Genomic DNA, 24719 nt, shown 5'->3' with positions numbered 1-24719 from the left:
AGGAGTGAAACTGAGAGTTTGTCCTCTGGCCTTCCATATCTGAGACAGGGAAGGCTTTGAGACTGAAGATGGTGGTGCTGTGCTGCTGCTCACTAAGATGCTAGGGGAGGGAAGGAGCCAGGAAGATGCAGAAGGCAAGGCTGCACTTGGACTCTGGACTGTGTGTGTGTTCAGGATTATACATGTAGCTGTCAGCTTTGTTTTATCCGTGATCTTTCTTGGTTTATTAATAACAAATTGTTGAATGACAACACAAATTAAGGAACTAGGTTATAACTCTGATTAGAGTACTTGCCTAGTATGCTATGCTAAGTCAATCAAACAACCGAGTAAGTAAACAGGATTTTTCCTGAAGTTACTTAATTGGTTCCATTTTCGACGTTGCTGAGTTTGTAGGGAACCACTCTGGGAAATGGGGCTGCTGCTGCTTTACAGTGTATATGGATGGGCAGACCACTTAATGAAGAACTATGTCTGCACTTCCTCTTCGTGCCAGCATTGTTGTGTAGTGACATAATCTGGATAAGATTAGCCTACTACCACATGGCCTGTGCGGCAGATAGGTGCTGTCTGATTGACGCATTCTGTGGCACCTGGCTGTGCCTGCTGTGTTTTTGTTTTGTTCTTTGTTTACCTAAGATAACATGGAACATTCTGTGTAATACAGACTGGCTTCAAAGTCTTGGTCCTCCTGCATGTCAGCGTCCCAAGTAGTGGGGTTCCTCCAGGCATGCACTAGCATGACCCCCTGTATCTGTTTTTGAGTCTTTTGGGTGCGCAGTCACTCTCGGCCCTTTCCTGTCACTGGCGACTCTGGTGCCACAATGGTAGGGGCACTTACAGCAGAAACTATTTAGTTAAGGCTAAAAGTATTTTCTTCTGTCCTCTTTGCCAAAAAAAGTTTACCAACTCTTGTTTTTGGTTTTTGAGACAAGATTTTTTGTCCTGGGATCCACTCTTCTTGGCTGGCCTCAAATTCACAGAGATCCACCTGCCTCTGCCTCCCAAGTGCTAAGATTAAAGGTTTGCACAATCACTGCCTGGTGTTTACCAACTCTTAAAATACTAAAAATGTTCCATATGTTACCACCATCAAATGACAGTCTCTGTGATAACAGTCCTCATGTCTACCAGTGATGAAGCCATAGTGCCTTCGTATGGTCATGCTCCAAGCCCTTCATGTGTTATGCTAATGATAGAGTCTGAAGTCAGGCTAGAAGGCAGTTCAGTTGGCTCCTTGGCTAACTTTCCACGGCCATTTATTTCCATTAGGTAGAGACTGATGAGCAGTGTCTCTCCCTGCCCTTCTTCAGTGTAGAGAATTGATCCCAATTCGTGCTTGGCAAATATACAGATAGGTGTAGTTTTAAGTATTTCTTGTAATTTGGATTAATTTGTTAAATTCATCAGAAAAAAGACATTTAGCACACAAAATTACTTTTTAAAAGCACTGATTTCATCTAGTTATGCTTTCTTTTGCAGTCAACAGTAGAACTATAAAGAACAATTAGTTTGGAAAACTACTGGTGGCTTGCTACATGTTCGCTAATTGGTGTTTGAATCAGCATATGTTCTAATACACCATAGTTTTTACTCTGTTTTAGCTTTCAGGAGAAGAGTTAAATTAACCTGAGCAACAGCTGGGAATAAAAAAGTTCTTTGTATGTTGGCACCTGTGGGTATCCTAGTAATGGGGGTGTGTAATGAGAGCCCTCTGCTGGGGACCGTTCTGCCAAACACATACAATTAAGATTAATTGACTGAATCGTGTAAAAGCCAGAATTCATTGCCAGTCCATAATTAGACAAATTAGGAACTGGGAGACCCAAAAAACAGAATATTGTAGAATCTGGAGTTCTGGGTCTAAACCTATAACTTGAATGAGATGTCATTGGTACTAGTTAAAATGTATTTTAGTTTTGTTTGTTTGTTTTTAATGTGTATGAATGCTGTGCCTGAATGCATGTATGTGCACCACACACATGCCAGTGCCTGTGGAAGTCAGGTAAGAATGGCAGATAGTCTAGAACAGGAGTTACTGATGATCGTGAGCTACCACATGGGCTCTGGGACTCTAACTTGGGTCTTCAGGAAGAGCAGCCAGTGCTCTCAACCGCTGAGATTGAGATGTATTACATCTCTCTCTCTCTCTCTCTCTCTCTCTCTCTCTCTCTGTGTGTGTGTGTGTGTGTCTGTGGTTTTTTCATTAAATTAATAAAGGTTAAATCTATGTTTCTATATTTTTCATTATTCCCAAAATATATGGGTGAGTGTTATCTCAAAAAAAGAAGAAAGAGAGAGAGAAGAAAAGAAAAAGGAAGAAAGAAAATTTAAAAAAAGAAACTGAAATAGCAGAGGTCCTAAACTAAGTAGGAGTCCAGTCAGGGTCTTCTGTGAATAAACTATATATTTACTGACTCTTGTGGTTGGTGGGCACAGTAACAGATTCTTATTTCTTGGAGACAAGAAAATATAAACAGGATCTAATTTACTCAACAGTCTAACCAGCTCTGTTGGGAATTGGCACAATCACTAAGTATAAATGATAAACAGAGCAAATGCATTTAAGCAGGACCCAGTGGGAATTCAACTGGGGAATAGAAAAGTAAACAGTAGCATTCTAGGTGTAGCTTTAGAGTAAATATGAATTTATATTAAAATAAGAAAAGAATGAGGAATAATTAGAAAATGTTTTAAAATGTCTATTATGTAAATTCTTATTTAATGTTTTTTTAGACAATGAAGGTCTTAACTATATCACCTTAGAGGCTTTTAAAGCTGTGTAGATCAGGCTGGCCCTTAACTCACAAAGAGCCATCTGATCAAATTAAAGACATGAGGCACCACTCGTGGCTTTAAAGTTACAATCTTAATACTTTTTTTTTCATATGGTCATATAGGGAATTGAGAAGTATGCTCAAGAAATACACCAACAAAGGAAGGTCGTGAGGAATTGAAGACTTCCGATTTAAACATCTTACTCCTAGAGTTCTTCTAAATAGTTTTTAACCCAGGGCTTCATGTCTGTTACAGGATCAAGCTACCATGGAGCTGTAGCCCAGTCCTAAGCAGTTCTAAAGAGGCATTTTCCTAGAATTTTATATGAGTCTGAACTTTTGATTTTCTTTTGGTTTTTCAAGACGGGGTTTCTCTTGTTAGCCCAGCTGTCTTGGAACTCCCTCTGTAGACCAGGCTGGCCTTGAACTCATAGAAATCCACCTGCCTCTGCCTCCTGAGTGCTGGAATTGTAGGCATGCGCGCCCACACCCCCGATTATACTTCGTTTCTAGTCTACGTTAGTATTAACTGGTGATTAATGTTAGAGTTAGTGTTGATATTTTAGCTGATATATCTTTGGACTGGAGAGATCACTGCAAAATCAAAGATAATTTTCAAGACTCCAACCAGGTGGCTCATTCTAGTAACCCCGGCATTTGGGAAATTGAAGCATTAGAATTGCTGTGAGTGCAGGGCGTGGTAGCGCACGCCTTTAATCCCAGCACTCGGGAGGCAGAGGCAGGCGGAGCGCTGTGAGTTCAAGGCCAGCCTGGTCTACAAAGCAAGTCCAGGACAGCCAAGGCTACATAGGGAAACCAAGTCTCAAAAAACTCAAATTAAGAAAAAAAAGAGTTGCTGTGAGTATAAATTAGCCCTGGCTACCTAGTAAATTCCAGGCCAGTGTGGCCCTGTATCAAAAGTAAATAAATAGGGCTGCAGAGATGGCTTAGGGGTTAAAAGCACTGGCTGCTCCTCCAGAGGTCCTGAGTTCAGTTCCCAGCAACCACACGGTGGCTTACAACCATCTATGGTGTGATCTGATGCCCTCTTCTGGCCTGCAGGTGTGCGTGCAGGCAGAGCACTGTATATATAATAATAAATAACTTTAAAATAAATAAATAATATTAAAAGGGGGGTTGTAGAAACAGCTTGAGTCAGTAAAGTGCTTGCATTACAAGAATGAAGACCAGAGTTTAATACCCAGAACATGTTTAAAAAATAAAACAATTGGGGGCTGGAGAGATAACTCAGTGGTTAAGAGCATTAACTGCTCTTCCAGAGGTCCTGAGTTCAATTCCCAGCAACCACATGGTGGCTCACAACCATCTATAGTGTATCTAATACCCTCTTCTGGTCTGCAGGTGTACATACAGATACACAAAATTAATAAATCAATCTTTTTTAAATAAATAAAAATAGAACAAAACAGGCCTGGTGACAAACTCGTGTAATCCCAGCAATGAAAAGGGCGGAGCTAATGAAATACCTGGGACTTGTTGGCCATGGCAAGTTTAGGTCAAGAGTCTAAGCTGGAAGAGTTCTTTGAGCCAAGCTGGGTGTGGTGCACACCTTTAGTCCCAACACTTAGCAGGTAGAAGCAGGTGGTTCTTGTGACTTTAAGCCCAGCCTGATCTTCATAGTGAGTTCCAGGACAGCCAAAGCTACATAGTGAAACCCTTTGTCAAAACAAACAAACAAATGTGAGAGACAGACGGGCAGACAGACTGAAGCCAGGAATGAGTAAGACTAGCTATTTTCCAGGACCAGCAAGATAAGCTCAGCAGGTAGAAGCACAGGCATGCCCAGGGGACAGGCTGAGTTTGATCCTGGGTCTCACATGGTGGTAGGAGAGAGCCTGCTCCCATGAGTTGTCCCTGACTTGCATTGGCATGATGACATGCACTTTTGTCAGTGTGCACACACTCACACAATAAGTAAGTAAAACTTAAAGGGAGAGCATTAACTGGTCTCAGAACTCTAGGAGGTAAAGGTTTACAATATTTGAGGGGTTTATTCACATACGGAAAGAAAGAAACAGTGTGAGTGCCTTTAACGTTAGGACACAGAATTTCATACAAGAAAGAGAAGAGACAGGATGCAGTGGTGTGTTCCCTGTCTACTGAGGAGCTTTAGTCATGAGGATGAGTTTGAGGCCTGCTGGGGCAACTTAATAGGACTTTTTCATTCTAGAACAGCCATGACTACACAGAAAAAAACGGGGGGGGGGGGAGACCCTATTTCAAATGGAGAAGTGGTGAGCAATGCTTTCCTTACTGTCCATTCTTCTCCCCTTTAGTAGATGTTTTTATTTCCTCTGAAAATGAAGGCGGTGGGTGAAGCTCAGCTGCAGTGGGGTGGTTGAACATACTGGAGTGCTGAGCTCACTGCCCAGATCTGAGCGATTTCAGGGACGAGGAGAAAAAGGATATTACTGTTGTTGTGCATAATTTGACTCACTTACGGCAGCCATGTTCATGAACACTCTAGGACTGCAGAATGAGTGTGTACATATTAATAAAGAACAGAAAATGTTTGCTCCTTTCTCATCTTAATAACTGGATCCATGAAGCATTTGTGCTATACTGCTCAGACATTAGTCAATAAAATGATTACCATGCCTCAGATTCCTGTCTTGCCAGTCAGTCCTCAAAGAAAAGTTTCAAAGATAGAAAATATTACAGAAAATTTTCCCTTTTGCATAGCAAATTTTACAGAAAAAGGTCACCATTTTCTTTTTAACTCAGTTGTCTCGTTTTTGATAGATTGCAAAGGTGGACTGCAAGGAAGTCCTAGACATCATATGTAATCTGGAGTCTGAGGGTCAGGACAGCACAGCGTTTGTTCTCTGCACGACTTACCTTACCCAGCAGCTCCAAACGGCCAGTACATACTGTTCTTGGTAAGTACACTTAGTTTGTAATATACTTTGTTTGTTAGTATATAACATAGCATTTAGGGCTTGTGTCAGATTTAAGTCTTAGCATGTAAGTAAAAATCCTGATTACTAATGACATCATTTAAATAAACAATAAAATGCAGATTGTAGAGTTCTGTCACTGAGGTCATGACACCAGCCAGTCTCTGTCCTGTAAGCCAGGAGACAATGAAATAAGTATCTAATGTCTTAATACTCATTGTAGGCATTTTGCCAGGGTGAAATAATATAAATAAAAGAAATTGCTAAATAACAATGAGATGTTTTCCATTAAATCAAGTAAAATCAAAATTTTCAACCAGAAATCTGGAGATTAGAAAAGTTTTAGCATCAACAAGGCAATTAGGCTTAGGAGCAAACCTAAAATTTGCTTGGTATGGTTAGATGTATTTCATTTTTCAATAATAAAAAACATCTGGGGCTGGGGAGATGGCTCAGAGGATAAGAGCACTGTCTGCTCTTCCAGAGGTCCTGAGTTCAATTCCCAGCAACCACATGGTGGCTCACACCATCTATAATGAAATCTGGTTCCCTTTTCTGGCCTGCTGGCTCACATGCAGGCTGAATATGGTATAAATAATAAATAAACAAACATCTGCTAGTTGTATCTAGACTTTTTTTTATTTGTTTTGCTTTTTTTTGAGACAGTCTGTCTACATAGCTCTGGCTGTTCTGGAGCTCAGTGGGTAGTCCAGGTTGGCCTTAAACTCACAAAGATCCTGCCTCTGCCTCCCAAGTGCTGGGATTAAAAGCGTTCTCCCTTATGCTTAGCTATAGTTAGACTTTGACCTCAGAATAATAAAATCATAGGGACAGAGAGGCTTCTGTGTGCATAGCCACTGGCCGTGTCAGCCTGTGGAGCTTAGAGACAGTCTTGAATACAAGTTTTCACCTTCCACTCTCTGAGACAGGGTCTCTTTGCTGTGTGCTGCTTCATATGCTGGCTGGCTGGCCTGGGAGCGTGTAGGAGCGCTCCTGTCTCTCTAGTGTCTTGGAACAAAGCGCTAGGGCTACAGACTCATAGACTGCTGTATCCGTCTTTGCATAAGTTCGGAGAATTTCAAGTCAGGTCCTCATGTTTGCATGGCCCAAGATTCCTAGTATTTTCAAAATTATACCCACATATTATGTTTTTCTTTCTTGTTTGGTGTCCTCCTTTTGGTTATTTGGGATAGGATCTTATTCTGTAGCCCAGGCTGGCCCTAAATATAAGGCACCGGCTTCCCTCTGCCTCCCAAGTACTCAGATTGCAGATAGGAGGCACTCCACCCACACCCAACTTCAGCCCTTTTTTTCTGTTTGTGCATGTGTTCCTGTCCATGTGTACCTGTGCTTAGAGGGCAGAGGGCAGTGTCAAATGTCTTCCACCTTTTTTCCCTGCTTCCTCTCCGTAAACCCAAAACTTTCCAATTGAGCTGGCTGAGCTGGCCAGCAAGCCTAAAGGGCCCTCCTGTCTCCAGCCTCCCAGGCTGGGATTCTAGGTGTCCACCACCACACCCAGCCCAACCCAAGTTGTATTCCTGAGCAGCAAGAACCTGACACACTAAGCCATCTCCCCAGCCTCCTCTCCCAACTCTGCTTTTACAGTGGTCTTCCCTCTTTTCTTTACTCTGCTACCATCCACACGAACCAGTAGCTAGTTCTAGGATTAATGCTTTCCCTGGAAGCAGGAAGGGATTAATGGGGATTTCCTTTTTGCCTATGCAAAAAAAAGAAAGATTTTAGTCACTTAACACTTTGCTAAAAGCTGCTTCTAAGCAATTCAAAGTGAAATCAAATCTAATTTAAAAAAATAAAAACCCTTTCCTCCTTTTTGAGGGCTGCCTTTAGATTGGAGTTAGAAATACTCACTACACAAAACAATAAATTTAACTAAGCAAGGCTGAACTTTAGAACTTCTATTCAAGTAAGGCTGTTTGTTATGCTGGGAACGTTTGTGAGTTCTTATTTAGAGAAGTATTTTAAGGCTGGAGTTGTGGCTTATACCTGTTATACCAGAATTTAGGAGTCTGAGGGAAAGAAAGATGTGCCATGAGCTTAAGGCTCGCTTCCTTGCGTAGTAACAACCGATTTCAAAAAACAAAGTTTAAGGGCGGATCTGGCCCCAGGGGTCCTGCTCAAACTATGGCACCAGCCAAGGACAATATGTGCAGTAAACTTCAAACCCCTACTCAGATCTAGCCAGTGGACAGGACATTCTCCACAGTTGAGTGAAGAGTGGGGACAGACTTTCACACGAACTCTGGTGCCCCATATTTGACCACGTCCCCTGGATGGGGAGGCCTGGTAGCACTCAGAGGAAGGACAGCAGGTTACCGAGGCTTGATACCCTATGAGCATATACAGGGGGAGGAGGTCCCCCTCAGTCACAGACATAGGGGAGGGGAGAAGGGGAAAGCGCAGGGAAAGAGGAATGGGAGGAGACAAGGGATGGGATAACAGTTGAGATGTAATATGAGTAAATTAATAAAATATTTTTTAAAATTAAAAAACCAACAAAGTTTAAGTGACATTATTTTTGCTAAGAGCAATAGCAAGATTTAAAAATATATAACAGAGTTGAAATAACCCTAATAAAAAGTTACCTATCTTTTTCAGCATATACCCTAATTTATTTCTTTAAAATGTCATTCTCGAATTTGTTACCAAGAAAGGTAGTATTTGAAATGTGAACTAGAACATAGCTCTTTTACACAGAATTTTTTTTTCCTGAGGAAATTTTCTTTAGAGCCATTTAAAAATCCTAATAATATTTTAGAACAAAAGCACAACACTCACCATTTCTTCCTTTTTAAAAGCTGCATCACTTAATTTACCTGTTAACCCACTGCACACAGTTTGGAGCTAACTGGGGGAAGGAAGACTGAGGAGTGTGTGCCCTGTGGGTAGTCGAGTGGTGCTAGTCAAGTAGCACGTGCAAGGGGCCTTGCTGATTGAGGTACTCCACAGCAGCGTGTGCTTGCTCTCCCACTTCAGAAGTGAAATCAGATGGTGGGCCCGACATTTACCATGTTTCCTGTGAATATTACAGGCTGGCCTTTGCCAATCACAGCATTTCTGAACTTTAATTTTGTATGCTGAACTTTTTGCTTCTGGTTGAGTATTTGCATGGCTTTTCTTTCCCCAACTGTACTATGATATACCAGGGTCAGCATTACTGTCATTTATTACACAATAGTGTTTCCAGCACCTGGGAAAAGTATGTTGGAAAAAGACCAACAGACTTTATTTAGCTATATTTTGTAGGGGGAAAAAAAGAGGCCACAAAGACAAATTACTGTTGCAGTAGCCATCCTTAGGATATGATCATTTTTAATTCTTAATATGATCATTCCAGGTTCTCTCTCTCTCTCTCAGATTTATTCTGCCTGCATGTGTGCCTACTCGCCAGAAGAGGGCACCAGATCTAATTGTAGATGGTTGTGAGCCACCATGTGGTTACTGGGAATTGAACTCAGGACCTTTGGAAGAACAGACAGTGCTCTTAACCTCTGAGCCATCTCTACAGCCTGATCATTTCGTTTTCTTTGTACAATTTTAAATATCTAAATTAAATTGGACAGTTGTTTAAAATTCTTGTTTAATATTTAAAACTGTTCCAAATTATGTTCCCTACTGTACATAAACTAAAAATTTCCTTTTTTGTTTGTTTGTTTTTGTCCAGAGACAGGACAGGGTTTCTCTGTTTAGCCTTGGCTGTCCTGGATTTGCTGTGTAGACCAGGCTGGCCTCAAACTCACAGTGATCACCTGCCTCTGCCTCCCGAGTGCTGGGATTAAAGGCATGCACCACCACGTCCGGCCAAATGTCTTTATTTTTAAAGCTTATTTTTATTTGATGTGCATTGGTGGTTTTGCCTGCATGTATGTCAGTCGGTGAGGATATTGGATCCCCTGAAACTGGAGTTAACAGACTGTTGTGAGCTGCTATATGTGCTGGGAATTGAACCTAGGTCTGTCCTTTGGAAAAACAGCTGGTGCTCTAACCGATGAGCCAACTCTGCCACTCCCTTTTTGCAGTGTGTGTGTGTGTGTGTGTGTGTGTAAGATGGTTGCTTTTTTGAGACAATATCTTGCTATATTGTAGACCAGGCTGACCTCCAGCTTAGAGTGATCCATCTACCTCCACCTCCTGAGTGCTGTTAAAGGCATGTGCTACCACACCAAGCCAGATTCAGTTTTTTGGTGTTTTGGTTTTTTGTTTTTTGAGACAAGATCTCACTATCACAGTTCTGGTGGTCTGGAACTCAAGAGGTCAGCCTGCCTCTGCTTCCCAAATGCTAGGTCAAATTAAAAGCAGGCCCAGCTGATTGGTTGATTGGTGTGTGTGGGTGCGCGGACGCGCGTGCGTTTTCATTTGTGTATGCCACATGTGTGGGGTGCCCTCAAAGTTCAGTAGAGGGCACTGGATTTTTTTAGACTTAGAGTTACAGACAATTAGTTACAGTGACCTCTTGACCTGGGAGCTGGCATCCAATTTGGGTCCCCTTACAAGAGCAGCGAATATTTTGAATGGCTGAACCATCTTTTCAAACCAGTGACTGAACATGTATGTCTCTGTATTCATGTATGCTCATGTGTGTGTACATGTATGTAGAAACCAGTAAAGGACATAAGGTCCCCTGAAAACCGGAAAGCTATTGTTAGTTTAGTTTCTAGACATGGATGCTAGAAACAGGACTCAAAAGATAGCTCTTAGGTACTGAACCATCTTTCCAGCCCTAGTGAAGGTTTTTGTTTAGGGTTTCTGTGTTTTATGTTGTGTTTGAGACTGAGTCTTACTGTAGATCCCAGCTGATTCAATATATAGCCCAGGCTGTTCTTGAACTGATAACAGTGCTCCTAACTCAGCCTCTGGAATGCCAGAATTACAGTGTGCGATGATCATGCCTGGCTTTAGATAGTAAATTTTAAGATAGTTTACATTATGTATCCTTTAAACTTCATAATCATGTGTATCTGGCTTTGTTCAGTAGATTTCACATACACACAGGCTTTGAGATGGAACTCAGACCTATTGCACATACTAAATAAGTATTATACTACTAAAGTATGTTTCCAGCCTTCGCATACATATGTATTTTGACAGATACTCTTTTTTTATTACTTATTTATTCGTTTATTCATTTGTTTGTTTTGGAGGCCATGTCTGTCTGCATAGCCCTAGCTGGCCTAGAACTCACTAGATAGACCATGCTAGCTTCTAGCTCACAGAGATCTGCCTGCTTCTGCCTCCCATGTTCTGCAAATAAAAGGCTTATGCCGAAACACAGCTGTAGAGACTCCTTTTTGCCTGCATGTAAGTATGTGGACCACATGCATGCTTACTGCCCTCAGATGCCAGGAGAGAGTGTAGGGTTCCCTGGAGTTGAAGTCACTTATGGTTGTAAGCCTTTACATATGCATGCTGGGAACGGAAGCTGCATTCTCAGTAAGTGCTAGAGTGTTGTACTACTCTCCAAAGTTTCTGTGGCAGTCCTTAACCCTGCGGTAACGCAGGCTTCTGAGTGAGAGGCGGAGTGCTGCGCTGGGGAGGTGAGGCACTCTGGCCTCTGATGAGGAAATCTGGTTTCACACTAGTAGTTTATTTCCTTCAAGCTTTTCATTGCTTCCCTACTGAATATTTGTAAAAATTCTGTTTTAACCATTTCTCAGAGTGTCGTTTTACTTAAGAATGCACATAGACTCAGTAGGGCCATCACATTGACTGGCTGCATAGATTTTCTTGGCACTTGCCCAGTTTAATTAGAACAGGGTTTAATTCATTCAGTATGACTAGTGACCAATGTAGAAGTTAAAGCTTTTAGGACAAGGGGGAATCTAAGAAAAGAAGTTTAAGGCCGTCATAAAGGAAGTAGTTGTTTTTTATGGTTACACAGACAAAGAAACCGACCTTGCAGGACAGATCTGTCACAATGTTAAGTAGTAGAGGATATATAGACAGCTCTTCCGTTGACTCAAAAAAAAAAAAAAAAGAATGGACAGCAAATACAAGTTTAAATATATTTAATACAACCATTTTCCTTTTCACAGGGAGCTGACTCTGTTTTGGAGTAAACTGCAAAGAAGAATTGACCCATCTTTGGAGACATTTTTGGAACGCTGTCGGCAGTTTGGTGTTATAGCTAAAACACAGCAGCATTTATTTTGCCTGATTAGAGTCATACAGACCGAAGTGAGTAGCTGATGCTTTCCACGCTAATTGTGGCACCTTCTCAGAGAATTCTTGTTGGATAAAGAATCTAAAATTAGGGAGTTGGCCCTGCCTCACTGATTGGCAGACTGACCTCTCACAGGTTTGGTTTGGTCTGCTTTTTTGAGACGAGGTCGCATGTAATAGAGGAATTGGTTCCTGTTTCCACTTCCACCTGTTTCCAGTTCCACTGATAACTTCCAGGTTATCAGCTTTGGACAGCTTGTTTGCTTGTTTGTTTGTTTGTTTCTCTGCTCACTTTGGTTCTCCTGAAGCTCAGTCTATAGACCAGGCTGGCCCGGAACTCACAGAGATCTACCTGCCTTTGCCTCCTGAGTGCTGAGATTAAAAGGTGTGCCACCACTGCCCTGCAAAAAGTAGGAGTCTTTTGTGGTGGTGGTGTTTATTTTTTGTTTTTTGTTTTGGTTTGGTGTTTGGGTGTATGCTTGTTTTTGGACAGGCTGAGGAAGTTGCCACCCACCTGTAGCACCAGAACTCTCAAATGTGGGTGTGAGGCCTAGTCCCTCACATGATGTCCACCTGAGGGACAAACGAAATATGAAGTGGTAGGTAGAGGGGACGTTAAGTGCAGGCACTCTTTAAAATTGAGATTGCTTAACTCAAGTCCATTGAGGGGAGCCTTGCGCAGAATTTTTTTTTTTTCATATAATAATGTAATATAGGTAGACAGGCCAGATTGATTTAGAGACTCCACGTTTAGAAAGCACATATCATACCCCAAGTCTTGGACTCTATGACCTAATTCTTCCCATTTTGACTATGCTATGTCCATTGCAGAGAACAGAAGAGGTAGAAAGACACCACGACACATTTTTCCTAATCAAGGTATCAGCACATGCTAGGATATATTTCATTGGTAAGGGTAACTTTGTAACTATTTAAAAACCAAGTGACTCAGCCAGGCATAGTGGTGCACACCTTTAACCCCAGCACGTGGGAGGCGGAGGCAGGTGGATCTCTGAGTTCAAGACCATCCTGGTCTACAAAGGGACAGCCAAGGCTACACAGAGAAACCCTGTCTTGAAAAAAAAAATTTAAAAATCAAGTGGCACATACTTGTATTTTATTCCAGTACTTGTGAGGCGAAATAAAAGAAATCACAAGTTCTAAGTTCAAAGTGAGCGATTATAGTAAGTTCTGCTCAACTAACCCAGGACTGGGGTTATAGCTTAGAGGCAGTCTGGCCTAGGATTTGCAAGACTCTAATCACAATGCTTGTACCAAGATACGGTCCAAGGCTGTCGTGACTTCACATGACTAGTAACCATGACACACATGCTCATTTCTCCTAGCCTCAAACAAAAACAGGGAAAACGACAAATTGTAACCTATAAGATATGAGACAGTTAGGATCCTAGGCTCTGGAGGTGGAGTGCTTGAAAATTAAGCCCTTCTCTGCTCACTAGCCAGTGATACTACAAAACTCAGTCTCCTGAGCCTTGGTTTGTTTTATCCGAAATGAGGATTATATGTATAGGAAATTTTATCTAGAATAAATAACTAGGCTATATTAGGGTTCTGTAGATTCATAGCAATTATTTCTTTATATTCCTAGTGTGTTTTTAAGATTTAAAATTGTGTGTGAGTGTTTTGCCTCTCTGGCTGTCTATGTATCACCTTCTTGCCTGGTACTCATGGAAATCAGAAGAGGTTGTCAGATCCCCTACAACTGGAGTTACAGGTGGTTTGAGCCACCATATGGGTTCTGGGAGCGAAATCCAAGTCCCCTGGAAGAGCAGCCAGTGCTCTCAACTCCTGAATCATTTCTCCAACCCCATGGTCCCAGTATTAGAATGATACCAACACAGAATAAGAGTTTTCCAAACTCTAGAATGCTCATCATATTCTGTGGCAGTCAGTTTCTGTTCTCTTTATTTATTTTTATAATGACCATGAAGAAAATAGAATACTTGCCAGTACTGTTATCATTTTGTCAATAAAGAAACTGTGGCTCATGCCTTTAATCCCATTATTTGGGAGACAGAGGCAGGAGAATCTTTCAGTTGAAGGCCAGCCTGGTCTACAGAGTGAGTTCTAGGCCAGCCTGGTCTACAGAGTGAGTTCTAGGACAGCCAGGAGTACAGAGAAACCCTGTCGAAAAGAAGAAGAGGAGAAAATGAGGCTTGGAGGAGTTAAGAGCTGGTATCAAAAGCTGACTCTACTCTACTCTTTCTGCTGATCACTCATGGTAAAGCCCCGCCACATAGTCCTCCTCTTTGCTCACACTGTGTCACGTTCCATTTCAGCCTCTCTGTTTTGTGAGTTTTTAACTGCTTTCCGAGGTGGTGTTATTTTAGAGAGATTATCTGATTTCTCTTCCTCTGAAACATTGAGGTTTGGTTACACCTTTGACTAGAATGTACAAAACAGTTCTTTCTGGAGAGACTGAAGAAGGATCAGTTAATTGTGTTTCAAGCTTTGAAAAACCAAGTGCTTTTCATACAAAGAGTTCCTTCAGTTCAGCTGTATAGTTGCTTCTGTCCGTGTGTCTCCTCCTTCTCCATTTACTTAGCGCCTTCTGTGTCTGTGTGACTGTGTGTACCTTCCTGCCTTAGCCTTTTCAGTGTTGGGATTACAGGGGTCTATTAAATACCTAGGTTTAAATTCTAATTTTACCCAGCATACCACCATTCTTTTTTATCTTTCATTGAGCTCATGTATCTCATAATCCTTTGAACTCATGTGCACTTATTATGTGTTTGACTCATGGGTAGTCTCATTGAAGAATAAGAACTACTTCAATATGCAGTACCCTCAGCAGTGCCTAGTGGCACACCACACACCAAGGCTGTCCCCAAACAACACTGGAACAGTTGATGATGCTGTGTGGGATGATGCAAAAATCTGTAAATACACTTACAGCATCTGATTCAGTCTTTTTCACATTGAGGCAAGAAGGATCTAAATGTGACTCTGGGTGTTGTAATACAGTACATGCCTGTGATCTCAACGTTTGGGAGGTGGGGTAGTTCAAGGCCTATGTGAGACCATGTCTATTTGCCTGAAGGGGGAAAAAAGATTTAAGATGAAGTTTAAGAACCCAACAGGATTATTTAGTTGGTTGTATTATGTTTTTGTTTGTTAAGTGGTTAAAAATCGTTTTAGAGTGGACTCTTTTGATTAGTGGCATTTTTACATGCTCCATTACTTATAAAATAAATAGTTCTTTTCTCTTGAATTTTTAGTACAAACTGGACAGGTGTGTGTATATATATATATTTTTTTCCATTTTCCATGTACATCTTTGACGAAGAATCCAGGCCTCTGTGCCTGCTTATACAATAAACAGAAAAACATGCTAGAGAGTATTATATAGTTATAATAAAGTAACTCACATTGTCTCTATAGATTGGACCCCTTGGTGGCCAATGCCTTTATATACTGGGCTAGCTCACTGGCCTTGTTTATTTTTGAAATGTGATTTTACTACTATAGTTCAAGCCAACCTCCAACTCTCTAGCCCTAACTGGTCACACTGGTAATTATCTTGTCTCCATGTCCTATAGACATGTGGTTAAGAACTCTAAAAGTTTTGAAAAATAATCGTGTGTGACCAGCATGGTGGCACATGCCTGTAATCCCAGCACTTGGGAGGCAGAGGCGGGCGGATCTCTGAGTTCGAGGCCAGCCTGGTCTACAAAGCTAGTCTAGGATACCGAAGGCTAACCGAGAAACCTTTTCTCAAAAACCAAACTAAAAAAAGAAGTGTGTGTGTGTGTGCGTGTGTCTTTTCTTGAGACAGGGTTTCTCTGTAACCCTGGCTGTCCTTGAACTCTCTGGAGGCAAGGGCGGTCTTGAGCTCAGGCCTGCTTCTGCCTCCAAGTGCTGGGATGAAAAGTGTTCACCACAACCACCCACCATGAGAACTTAAAATATCTTAGCAACAGAAGTTAATGTGATCCTTTGTGTATGAAAAAACTCACTTTTCCTTCCTTTGCTTGTAGGCACAGGATGCTGGCATTGGGGTATCAATTTTACTATGTGTCAGAGCTCTTCAGCTCAGATCCAGTGAAGATGAAGAAATGAAAGCTTCAGTCTGTAAAACAATTTCCTGTCTTTTACCAGAAGATTTGGAAGTTAGACGAGCCTGTCAGCTTACAGAATTCCTAATTGAACCCAGTTTGGATGGATTCAATATGCTGGAAGAACTATATTTGCAGCCAGATCAAAAATTTGATGAAGAAAATGCGCCAGTTCCAAATTCTCTGCGATGTGAGCTCTTACTAGCTTTAAAAGCCCACTGGCCCTTTGATCCTGAATTTTGGGACTGGAAAACTTTGAAACGACACTGCCACCAGCTCCTGGGACAAGAAGCCTCAGATTCTGATGATGACCTAAGTGGCTATGAAATGTCAATTAATGATACAGATGTCTTAGAGTCATTCCTAAGTGACTGTGATGATGGTAAAGAAGATAAACAATACAGAAGAGACCTGCCAGACCAGAATAAGGAGAAAAGAGACAAAAAGCCTATCGGTTCCTCTGAAAGATATCAGAGGTGGCTTCAGTATAAGTTTTTCTGTTTATTATGTAAGCGGGAATGCATAGAGGCCAGGATTCTTCATCATTCTAAGATGCACATGGAAGATGGAATATATACCTGTCCAGTTTGTATTAAAAAATTCAAGAGAAAAGAACTATTTGTTCCTCATGTAATGGAACATGTTAAAATGCCACCAAGCAGAAGAGAACGTTCCAGAAAGAAATTACTGTTGAAAGGCCCTCAACAGGCCATTTATCCCAAGAGTCCTACTGGAAGTCTGGAGCAAAATCAGTCATTGAGTGAACAAGCCAAAGGAGAGTCTCATGAGTATGTCACATTTAGCAAGCTAGAAGACCGCCGCCTGCAAGACAGAGACTTGTACCCTTGTCCCGGCACAGACTGTTCCCGAGTGTTCAAACAGTTTAAATACTTAAGTGTGCATCTTAAAGCTGAACACCAAAATAATGATGAAAATGCCAAGCACTACTTGGATATGAAAAATAGAAGAGAGAAGTGTACTTACTGCCGGAGGCATTTCATGTCTGCTTTTCACCTGCGAGAGCACGAGCAGGTGCATTGTGGTCCTCAGCCCTATATGTGTGTGTCTATAGATTGCTATGCAAGGTTTGGCTCAGTGAATGAACTCCTTAACCACAAGCAGAAGCACGATGACCTCCGCTACAAATGTGAGTTGAATGGCTGCAATATTGTGTTCAGTGACTTGGGCCAGCTCTACCACCATGAAGCACAGCACTTCAGGGATGCATCCTACACGTGCAACGTCCTTGGCTGTAAAAAGTTCTATTATTCTAAAATTGAATACCAGAACCACCTCTCCATGCATAATGTTGAAGGCCCAGATGGAGAATTAAAGAAATCAGTGAAACTTGAGGAACCCGCAGCAGGTGGAAAGCAAGATTGCATGGACCAGCCCAGTCTACTTGACCAAACTGATAAGTCCCATTCTCCTGAAGATCTTCTTTTCTGTGCAGAGTCAGCTAGTACTAACATAGACACTGCAGAAAACCTAAAGGATAACAGTGACAGCAATTCTAGTGATCAGTTAAGTCACAGCTCTTCCACTTCAATAAATGAGGAATTAATTGACACACTAGATCACTCTGAAACCATGCAGGACCTCTTACTTTCTCATGAGAAAGTCTTTGTGCCCTCCAGTTTAAAAGAGAAGTGCTCCAATGTGGCTGTTTGTTTTGATGGAACTAAATTCACCTGTGGTTTTGATGGCTGTGGATCCACCTACAAAAACGCAAGAGGGATGCAGAAGCATCTGCGGAAGGTGCATCCATACCACTGCAAGCCAAGAAAGGTAAAGACAAAAGACCTCTTCACCTGCTTGGGTGACAAGCATAATGAAGCTGACAAGTTTGATACAGAACCTAAACCCAGCTCCGATACGAACAGTGACTCCCCAGATGAAGGTCCAGACCACAGTATCCATGCTAAATGCAAACGAGAGCATCGAGGCTATTCCTCTGAACCTTCCATTTGTGCCTCTAAAAGGCCATGTACAGAGGATACAATGCTGGAACTTCTGTTACGGTTGAAACATTTAAGCTTGAAGAACTCTTTCTCAGGGTGCCCATCTAGTGGTGCTAAGTCTCTTCAGTCAGTCCCATCTTCCATTTCAGACCTTAACCTTGAGAATCAGGATGAAAATATGCCAAGTCAGTACCTTGCACAGTTGGCTGCAAAGCCGTTCTTCTGTGAGCTTCAAGGATGCAAATACGAGTTTGTGACCCGAGAGGCTTTACTAATGCATTATCTTAAAAAGCATAACTATTCAAAAGAAAAGGTCCTTCAGCTGTCCATGTTTCAGCACCGGTATTCCCCATTCCGGTGTCACATCTGCCAAAGGTCATTTACAAGAAAAACACACCTTAGGATTCATTATAAAAACAAACATCAAATTGGCAGTGACAGGGCAACTCACAGACTGTTAGACAGTGAAAAATGTGACCATGAAGGGCCATGCTCTGTAGACCAACTGGAAGGTGACTGCTCTGCAGAACTGGGTCCCAACAGTAACTCAGTGGTGACTCAGTGTCACTCTAAAAAAGATGAATGCAGCTCAGAAACAGACTTGGAGTCCTCTTGTGAGGAAACAGAAAGTAAGGTATCTGGCGTTTCATCACCGATAGGGAGCCATAGAGAAGAGGGAGAGGGGAGAGAGGGGAGAGGAAGCAGGCGGACTGTTGCTAAGGGAAATCTGTGCTATATTTTGAATAAGTACCACAAACCATTCCATTGTATCCACAAAACATGCAACTCTTCATTTACCAACCTAAAAGGCCTGATCCGCCATTACAGAACTGTGCACCAGTACAACAAAGAGCAGTTATGCTTAGAGAAAGACAAAGCAAGAACCAAACGGGAACTTGTAAAGTGTAAAAAGCTATTTGCTTGCAAATACAAGGACTGTAACAAGCGCTTCCTATGCTCCAAGGCCTTGGCTAAGCACTGCAGTGACTCTCACAACCTAGACCACACTGAAGAGTCTAAAGTGCTTTCTGAGACTGAGTCTGCAGCGAGGTTTTCTTGTAACCAGCCTCAGTGCCCTGCTGTTTTTTATTCATTCAGTAAGTTGAAACACCACCTGTTGGAGCAGCACAACATTGAAGGAGAGATCCATTCGGATTATGAAATCCATTGTACTCTTAATGGCTGCGGCCAGATTTTCAGCCATCGAAGTAATTACTTCCAGCATGTCTATTACCGGCATAAGGACTATTACGACAACCTGTTCAGCAGCCAGAAAGTAGCGAACGAGCGGCTCCTAAGGAGTGAAAAGGTGTGTCAGACAACTCAGGCTCAGGGGCTGGCACAGACGCAGGGCCAGGAACAGGGCCAGGCACACGGACAGGTGCAGCAGACTGCCAAAAAGCCATTCAATGCTAAAGCTAAAAAATGTGGCTTACTCAAAGATAAGAAAGCTCCAATTAGCTTTAAAACAAGAGCAGAAGCAATCCATATGTGTGTTGAGCACTCTGAGCACACGCAGTACCCATGCATGGTGCAGGGATGCTTGTCTGTGGTGAAGCTGGAGAGTAGCATCGTGAGGCACTACAAACGCACCCATCAGATGAATAGTGCCTATTTAGAGCAGCAGTTGGAGAACCTTGTGGTTTGTGTTAAGTATGGTACCAAAATTAAGGAGGAGCCCCCTTCCGAAGCGGAGCCCTGTGTAAAGACAGAGGAAAATACTGGTTGTGAGTCAGTGCACACGGAGCACCATTCCCTAGGAGGCAGCAGTGTGCCGCTCCAGAACACTGACTGCATTTACCCACCTGAGCAGGACGGTGGTCAGAAAGGCTGCCCAGGAAGAAACCCGGGTTTTGGCGCAGACAGTCTGCTCTACAGGGGCACGTTGAAATGCAGCCATACTTCAGAGCCCACTTCTTTGGAACAGTGTAATAGAGTTCAGTCTCTTCCCTGTAAAGTAGAAAGCCCCACACCTAATCCCAGTGGGACAGAAAGTGGTACGGACTTCACAGACTTCCAGCTGCCGTTATCAAGGATCAAAGAAGAACCCGGGCAGCATAGTTCAGGGCAGGAAAACACTGTAAAGAGTGCAACCCAGGTCCCAAAGGAGAACATGAGGAAGCATTCTCAGTCCAGGTCATTTGATCTGAAGACTTACAAACCTATGGGATTTGAATCTTCCTTTCTGAAGTTTATTCAGGAAAGTGAAGAGAAGAAGAAGAAGGATGATGATTTGGATGACTGGGAGCCCGCAGAGCACTTAGCGTTGAGTAACTCCTCTCAGCCCAGTAGTGACGGGGCAGGGAATGCCGTGGCAGATGCCACAGTGGGTGACAGTGACCCTCCAGTTGACATACCTCACTCTTCCAGCGACCCTGCGGCGGCAGAGAGCCTGACTGCAATCCCACCATTAGTAGTAGCTGAAGCAACAGCTGTTCCTCCCTTGGAAAACCTGCGGGTCGTACTGGACAAAGCATTAACAGACTGTGGAGAGCTTGCCTTAAAACAGCTTCATTATCTTCGGCCTGTAGTTGTCCTTGAACGATCTAAGTTCTCCACACCAATTTTAGACTTGTTTCCAACTAAGAAGACAGATGAGCTTTGTGTAGGAAGTTCCTAAATCGCTGTTGTTTTTGAAGCAACTAGCTCCGGCACTGCAATGTGGGGACACTTGCCAACGTGAACAAAGGCTGGGAACCAGCCACACTTGCTTAGGGTAGAATAGGCTGTGTATTTACATGAATGTACAATATCTATGTCAGCAGTATTGGCGGCGTCCAGTAGCTCTCCAGTTGGTTTATTGATTGGGATTTTTGTTTGTTTGTTTGTTTGTTTATTAAAAAATGGAACTGTACTCTTGTTTGGTGCTAATTAATACATCAAAATATACTGGGGCTTCCTTTTTCCAATTAAGTGTGCATGATTGTATATGGAACATATATTAAAGTCCCAGGGTGGGAGGGCTAGGGAAAGGGTAGGAAGTTCTTACTTGACTTGAATGTGCACCAAAGGGTGCTTTGTGTAATATATTGTACACTACAGCATCTTATATTTTTTGAGTTGAGTTTCAATAAATTACAATTTTTCACCCACTTCTTGTTTACTCATAATGAGTTTTCATGCCACGTGCAAACTGCAGTTGCACTTGTATTTTCTGGAGTGTGTCTCATATTTTACTCCAGTGATTTTCTGCTAATTAAACCGTTCACCCACCCCCACCCACCCCTAGTTGTTTTTTGTTTGTTTGTTTGTTTTGTTTTGTTGTTGTTGTTTTGGTTTTTTGGGGGGATGACCCTTGTCTTAAAATTTTTGTGGAAAGAATTCTGAGATTTGAGTTATTTCCCTTAGGATTCAAGAAGTTGGCTGTAAAGACAGGAGAAGAGGATGGGGCTGGAGAGATGGCTCAGAGGTTAAAAGTACTGACTGCTCTTACAGAGGTCCTGAGCTCAATTCCCAGTAATCACATGACGCTCACAACCATCTGTGATCTGATGCCCTCTTCTGGCGTTCAGGCATACATGCAGACAGCACTATAAACATACTAAATAAATAACATAGCTTCAGAGGCAGGTTCTCAGGGAGCTACAGACAGTGTCGCAGGCTGGCAGCAAGGGGCATGGGATTCCTGCAGAGATCAGGAGTTGGTACTTACATAGCTGAGAGCTTCAGAAGCATAGTGAGGAAGCATATTCAAATGTATGGGTAGGTGTGTTAGGGATTTTGATCTGAATATCTGAGAATGAATAGGAGATGATTAGACAGTCGGGAGCTCAACAGTTAAAAGTACTTGTTGCTCTTACAGAGAGCGCCTGAATCCTGAGAACTGACACCTTTTTCTGGCTCTTGCAGTCACCAGACGTAAACGTGGTGCATGTACGTAGGTGCTGGCAAAACATAAAAATAAATCTTTAAATAGTTGAGAGAAACTTGGTGATCGTATATGCTGGCAATTGCAGTATAGAGAAGAGTAAATGAAGCCAAGATACAGAAAGAGGGACCAGAAAGATGGGTCCGTGCGTAAAGGGGCTTGCTACCAGTCTTGACAGACTGCATTTGATCCCTGTGACCTGGTGGTAGGCCAACAGGACTGACTCCTGCATGTTTGTCCTGGTCAGTACATTCACCATGGCATGTGCACATAAGAAGTTTTTAATCCTTATTAAGGACTGTTGAGACTTGGAGCAAGAAAAACATGACCACTAAGGTGGAAATACAAAAGGGAGTGGACATTTGGGAAGAAGGCAAGTTCAAGGTGAGTCAGGTTTTGTGTGACTGGGACGTCTAGGATAGAGTTTTGTTTTTGTGGAGTTTCTTGCTTTAGTGTCTGTTCTGCAGCTTCAAACTCGATGTTTCTGCCTCAGGCTTCTGAGTGCTAGAATTACATTCACACCAGCTCCAAGTCAACTCACTGCAAATTGAATAGGCTTGAGCTGTATGTGATGCCATCCCAGGCTCAGCATTATAGTCTCAGTGTCCCTGTGTCCTAAAGACATTTTTAAGCCACTTAATGATACCTCCATCTCCTTTTCTTTCCTGGGCTAACTTCTCAACCCACTCCTGTTCTGAAACTGTTTAGAGCCCTCTGATACCTCCCTCAACAGAGTAAAGCACTCCCCACAAGCCCAAGTCCTTTCTTGGTGCAGATGCCAGGAGATGACATTCTCAAGTGAGGATGTTGATTAGGGTTTTTTGACACAGGCTCTGTGTAGGCCAGGGTGCCTCAACTTCAAACTTGAGTCCTACCTCAGTCTTCCCAAAACTATAGAGGTATACATTATGCCCAGCTTCTTCTTGTTAAATTCTTTATGAATAAAATCACTCTGGTCCTTAGGGTGAAGCAAAAAGTGTCAGTGGAACAATTTGCAGGCTGAGACCCTGCTGGTCCTTGAAGTCCAATGAGGAGGCTGGTGATACGAGTAGAAAAACCTCCGTGATTCTCAACCCCAGCACACCTGTAATCCTAGCGCTCAAGAAATTTCCACAAGTTTGAGGCCATTCTGGTGTACACTGAAATTTTTAGGGCTTGGGGCTGGAGAGATGGCTCAGAGGTTAAGAGCACTGACTTCTCTTCCAGGGGTCTTGAGTTCAATTCCCAGAAGGCACATGGTGGCTCACAACCATCTGTATGATCTGATGCCCTCTTCTGGCATGTAAGTGTACAAGCAGACAGAGCACTGTATACATAATAAATTTTTTTTTTAATATGGCTCAAGGCAGAGAGGTGGCTCAACAGTTAAGAGCACTAGCTGCTCTCCAAGAAAACCTGGGTTTAGTTCCCAGCACCCACATGACAGCTCACACCTGTCTGTAACTGTCAGTTGCAGGAAATCTAACACATTCACACAGACATACATGCAGAGAAAACACAAATGTACATTAAAAATGGACAAAGCTTTTAAAAATGAAGGAAAATTCCAGGGCTTTGTAACAAGTCCTGCCTTAAAAAAAAAAAATAGAGAAAGTTGCTGGTTTGCTTAAAACAACTATAACTTCAAAATACTCCAGAGTGGAACCAAACCGTAGCTTTCGAAGCTCATTTGACAGTTCAAGAATAAGCCAGAGGGCTTGACCCAGCTAAGGTTACAAGTTGCAGTTGTCAGTGTTTCAGTTCATCTTTTTGAGCCTTCTATTTGTATATATTAATTGTACAAAATAATGGTGCTCATTTTAATTTTTTGTTTTGAAAGACCACCTTGCAGTGAAGTCCAGGTTGGCCTTGAATTTGATTGAAATCCTCCAGCCTTAGCCTCCCCAAGTGCCAGGAGCCATCATGCTTATTTGTTTCTTTCCTTTTTGTTTTTTGATACAAGGTTTCTCTGTGTTGCCTTGGCTGTCCTGGACTCACTCTGTAGATGAGGCTGGCCTTAAGCTCACAGAGAACTGCCTGCCTCTGCCTCCAACAGTGCTGGGATTACAGATGTGCCTCTGTGGCCAGATGTTTTGTTTTTGTTTTTTGTTTTTAATGGTTTCATGTACCCCAGGTTGGCTTTTAACTCCCTAAATCCTTAAGTAGTTGAGAATGACTTGAACTCCTAATCCTCTTCTACATCCTAAATGTACTAGGATTGTGGGTGCCTAGTTTACAACTGGTGCCTTTCTCCTCCTCCTCCTCCTCCTCCTCCTCCTCCTCCTCCTCCTCCTCCTCCTCCTCCTTCTCCTCCTCCTCCCTTCCTCCCTCCCTCCCTCCCCTCCCTCTTTCCTCCTTCTGCTCATCCCCCCCCCCCTTTTCTTTTTGACCAAGTCTCACTGTGCAGCCCCAGTTGGCCTGGAACTTGCTATGTAGACCATGCTGACCTGGATTCAGATTCACTTGCCTCTGCCTCCCAAGTGCTAAGACTGAAGGCATGTGCTACTATACTTGGCCAAGCTAATGCCTTTTAAAATGTAGATTCTACATATGAGAAAAGAATTTATCCATTTGAATCTGGCATATTTCACTTAACATGATAATCTCCAATGGATCCACCTTGCTACAAATGCATGTTTTCTGATTATGCCATTATGTGTATACGCCACATGTTTTTTTATTAATAATTTATTCACTTTACATCCCAATTGTAGCCCCCTCCCTCCTCTGCTCTCCATCCCTACTCCCTTACACCTCAGAAAAGCTCATCAAGTCGCATCAGGACTGAGCGCATCCTCCTCCACCATGGCCCAGCAAGGCAGTCCCACCAGGGGACAGTGATTGAACGCAACAGACTCCCTGTCAGAGACAACCCCAGCTCCCCTTACTAGGGGCCCCTCAGTGAAGACCAAGATACCCATCGGGTACATGTGTGTAAGGGGGCTAGGTCCAGTCTATACACG

At 42.6% G+C, this 24719-nt stretch overlaps 1 protein-coding gene across 1 annotated transcript in view; it reads left to right on the top strand.

The window, feature by feature from the left end:
* Window positions 1-21131, top strand: part of RLF (RLF zinc finger) — a 62518-nt gene extending 41387 nt beyond the window's left edge. The window contains exons 6-8 of the mRNA XM_084786420.1: window positions 5541-5677; window positions 11746-11887; window positions 15871-21131. Of these exons, the coding sequence (XP_084642546.1) occupies window positions 5541-5677; window positions 11746-11887; window positions 15871-20529 (4938 nt within the window). The 3' untranslated portion in view covers window positions 20530-21131. The remainder of the gene's footprint in view (window positions 1-5540; window positions 5678-11745; window positions 11888-15870) is intronic.
* Window positions 21132-24719: the final 3588 nt, after the last annotated feature.

This window comes from Acomys minous (assembly GCF_964271855.1).
Source record: "Acomys minous genome assembly, chromosome: 6".
Lineage (NCBI taxonomy): Eukaryota > Metazoa > Chordata > Mammalia > Rodentia > Muridae > Acomys > Acomys minous.
Note: the sequence above shows the minus strand (reverse complement) of the source record. Positions and strands in the feature narration are given on the sequence as shown.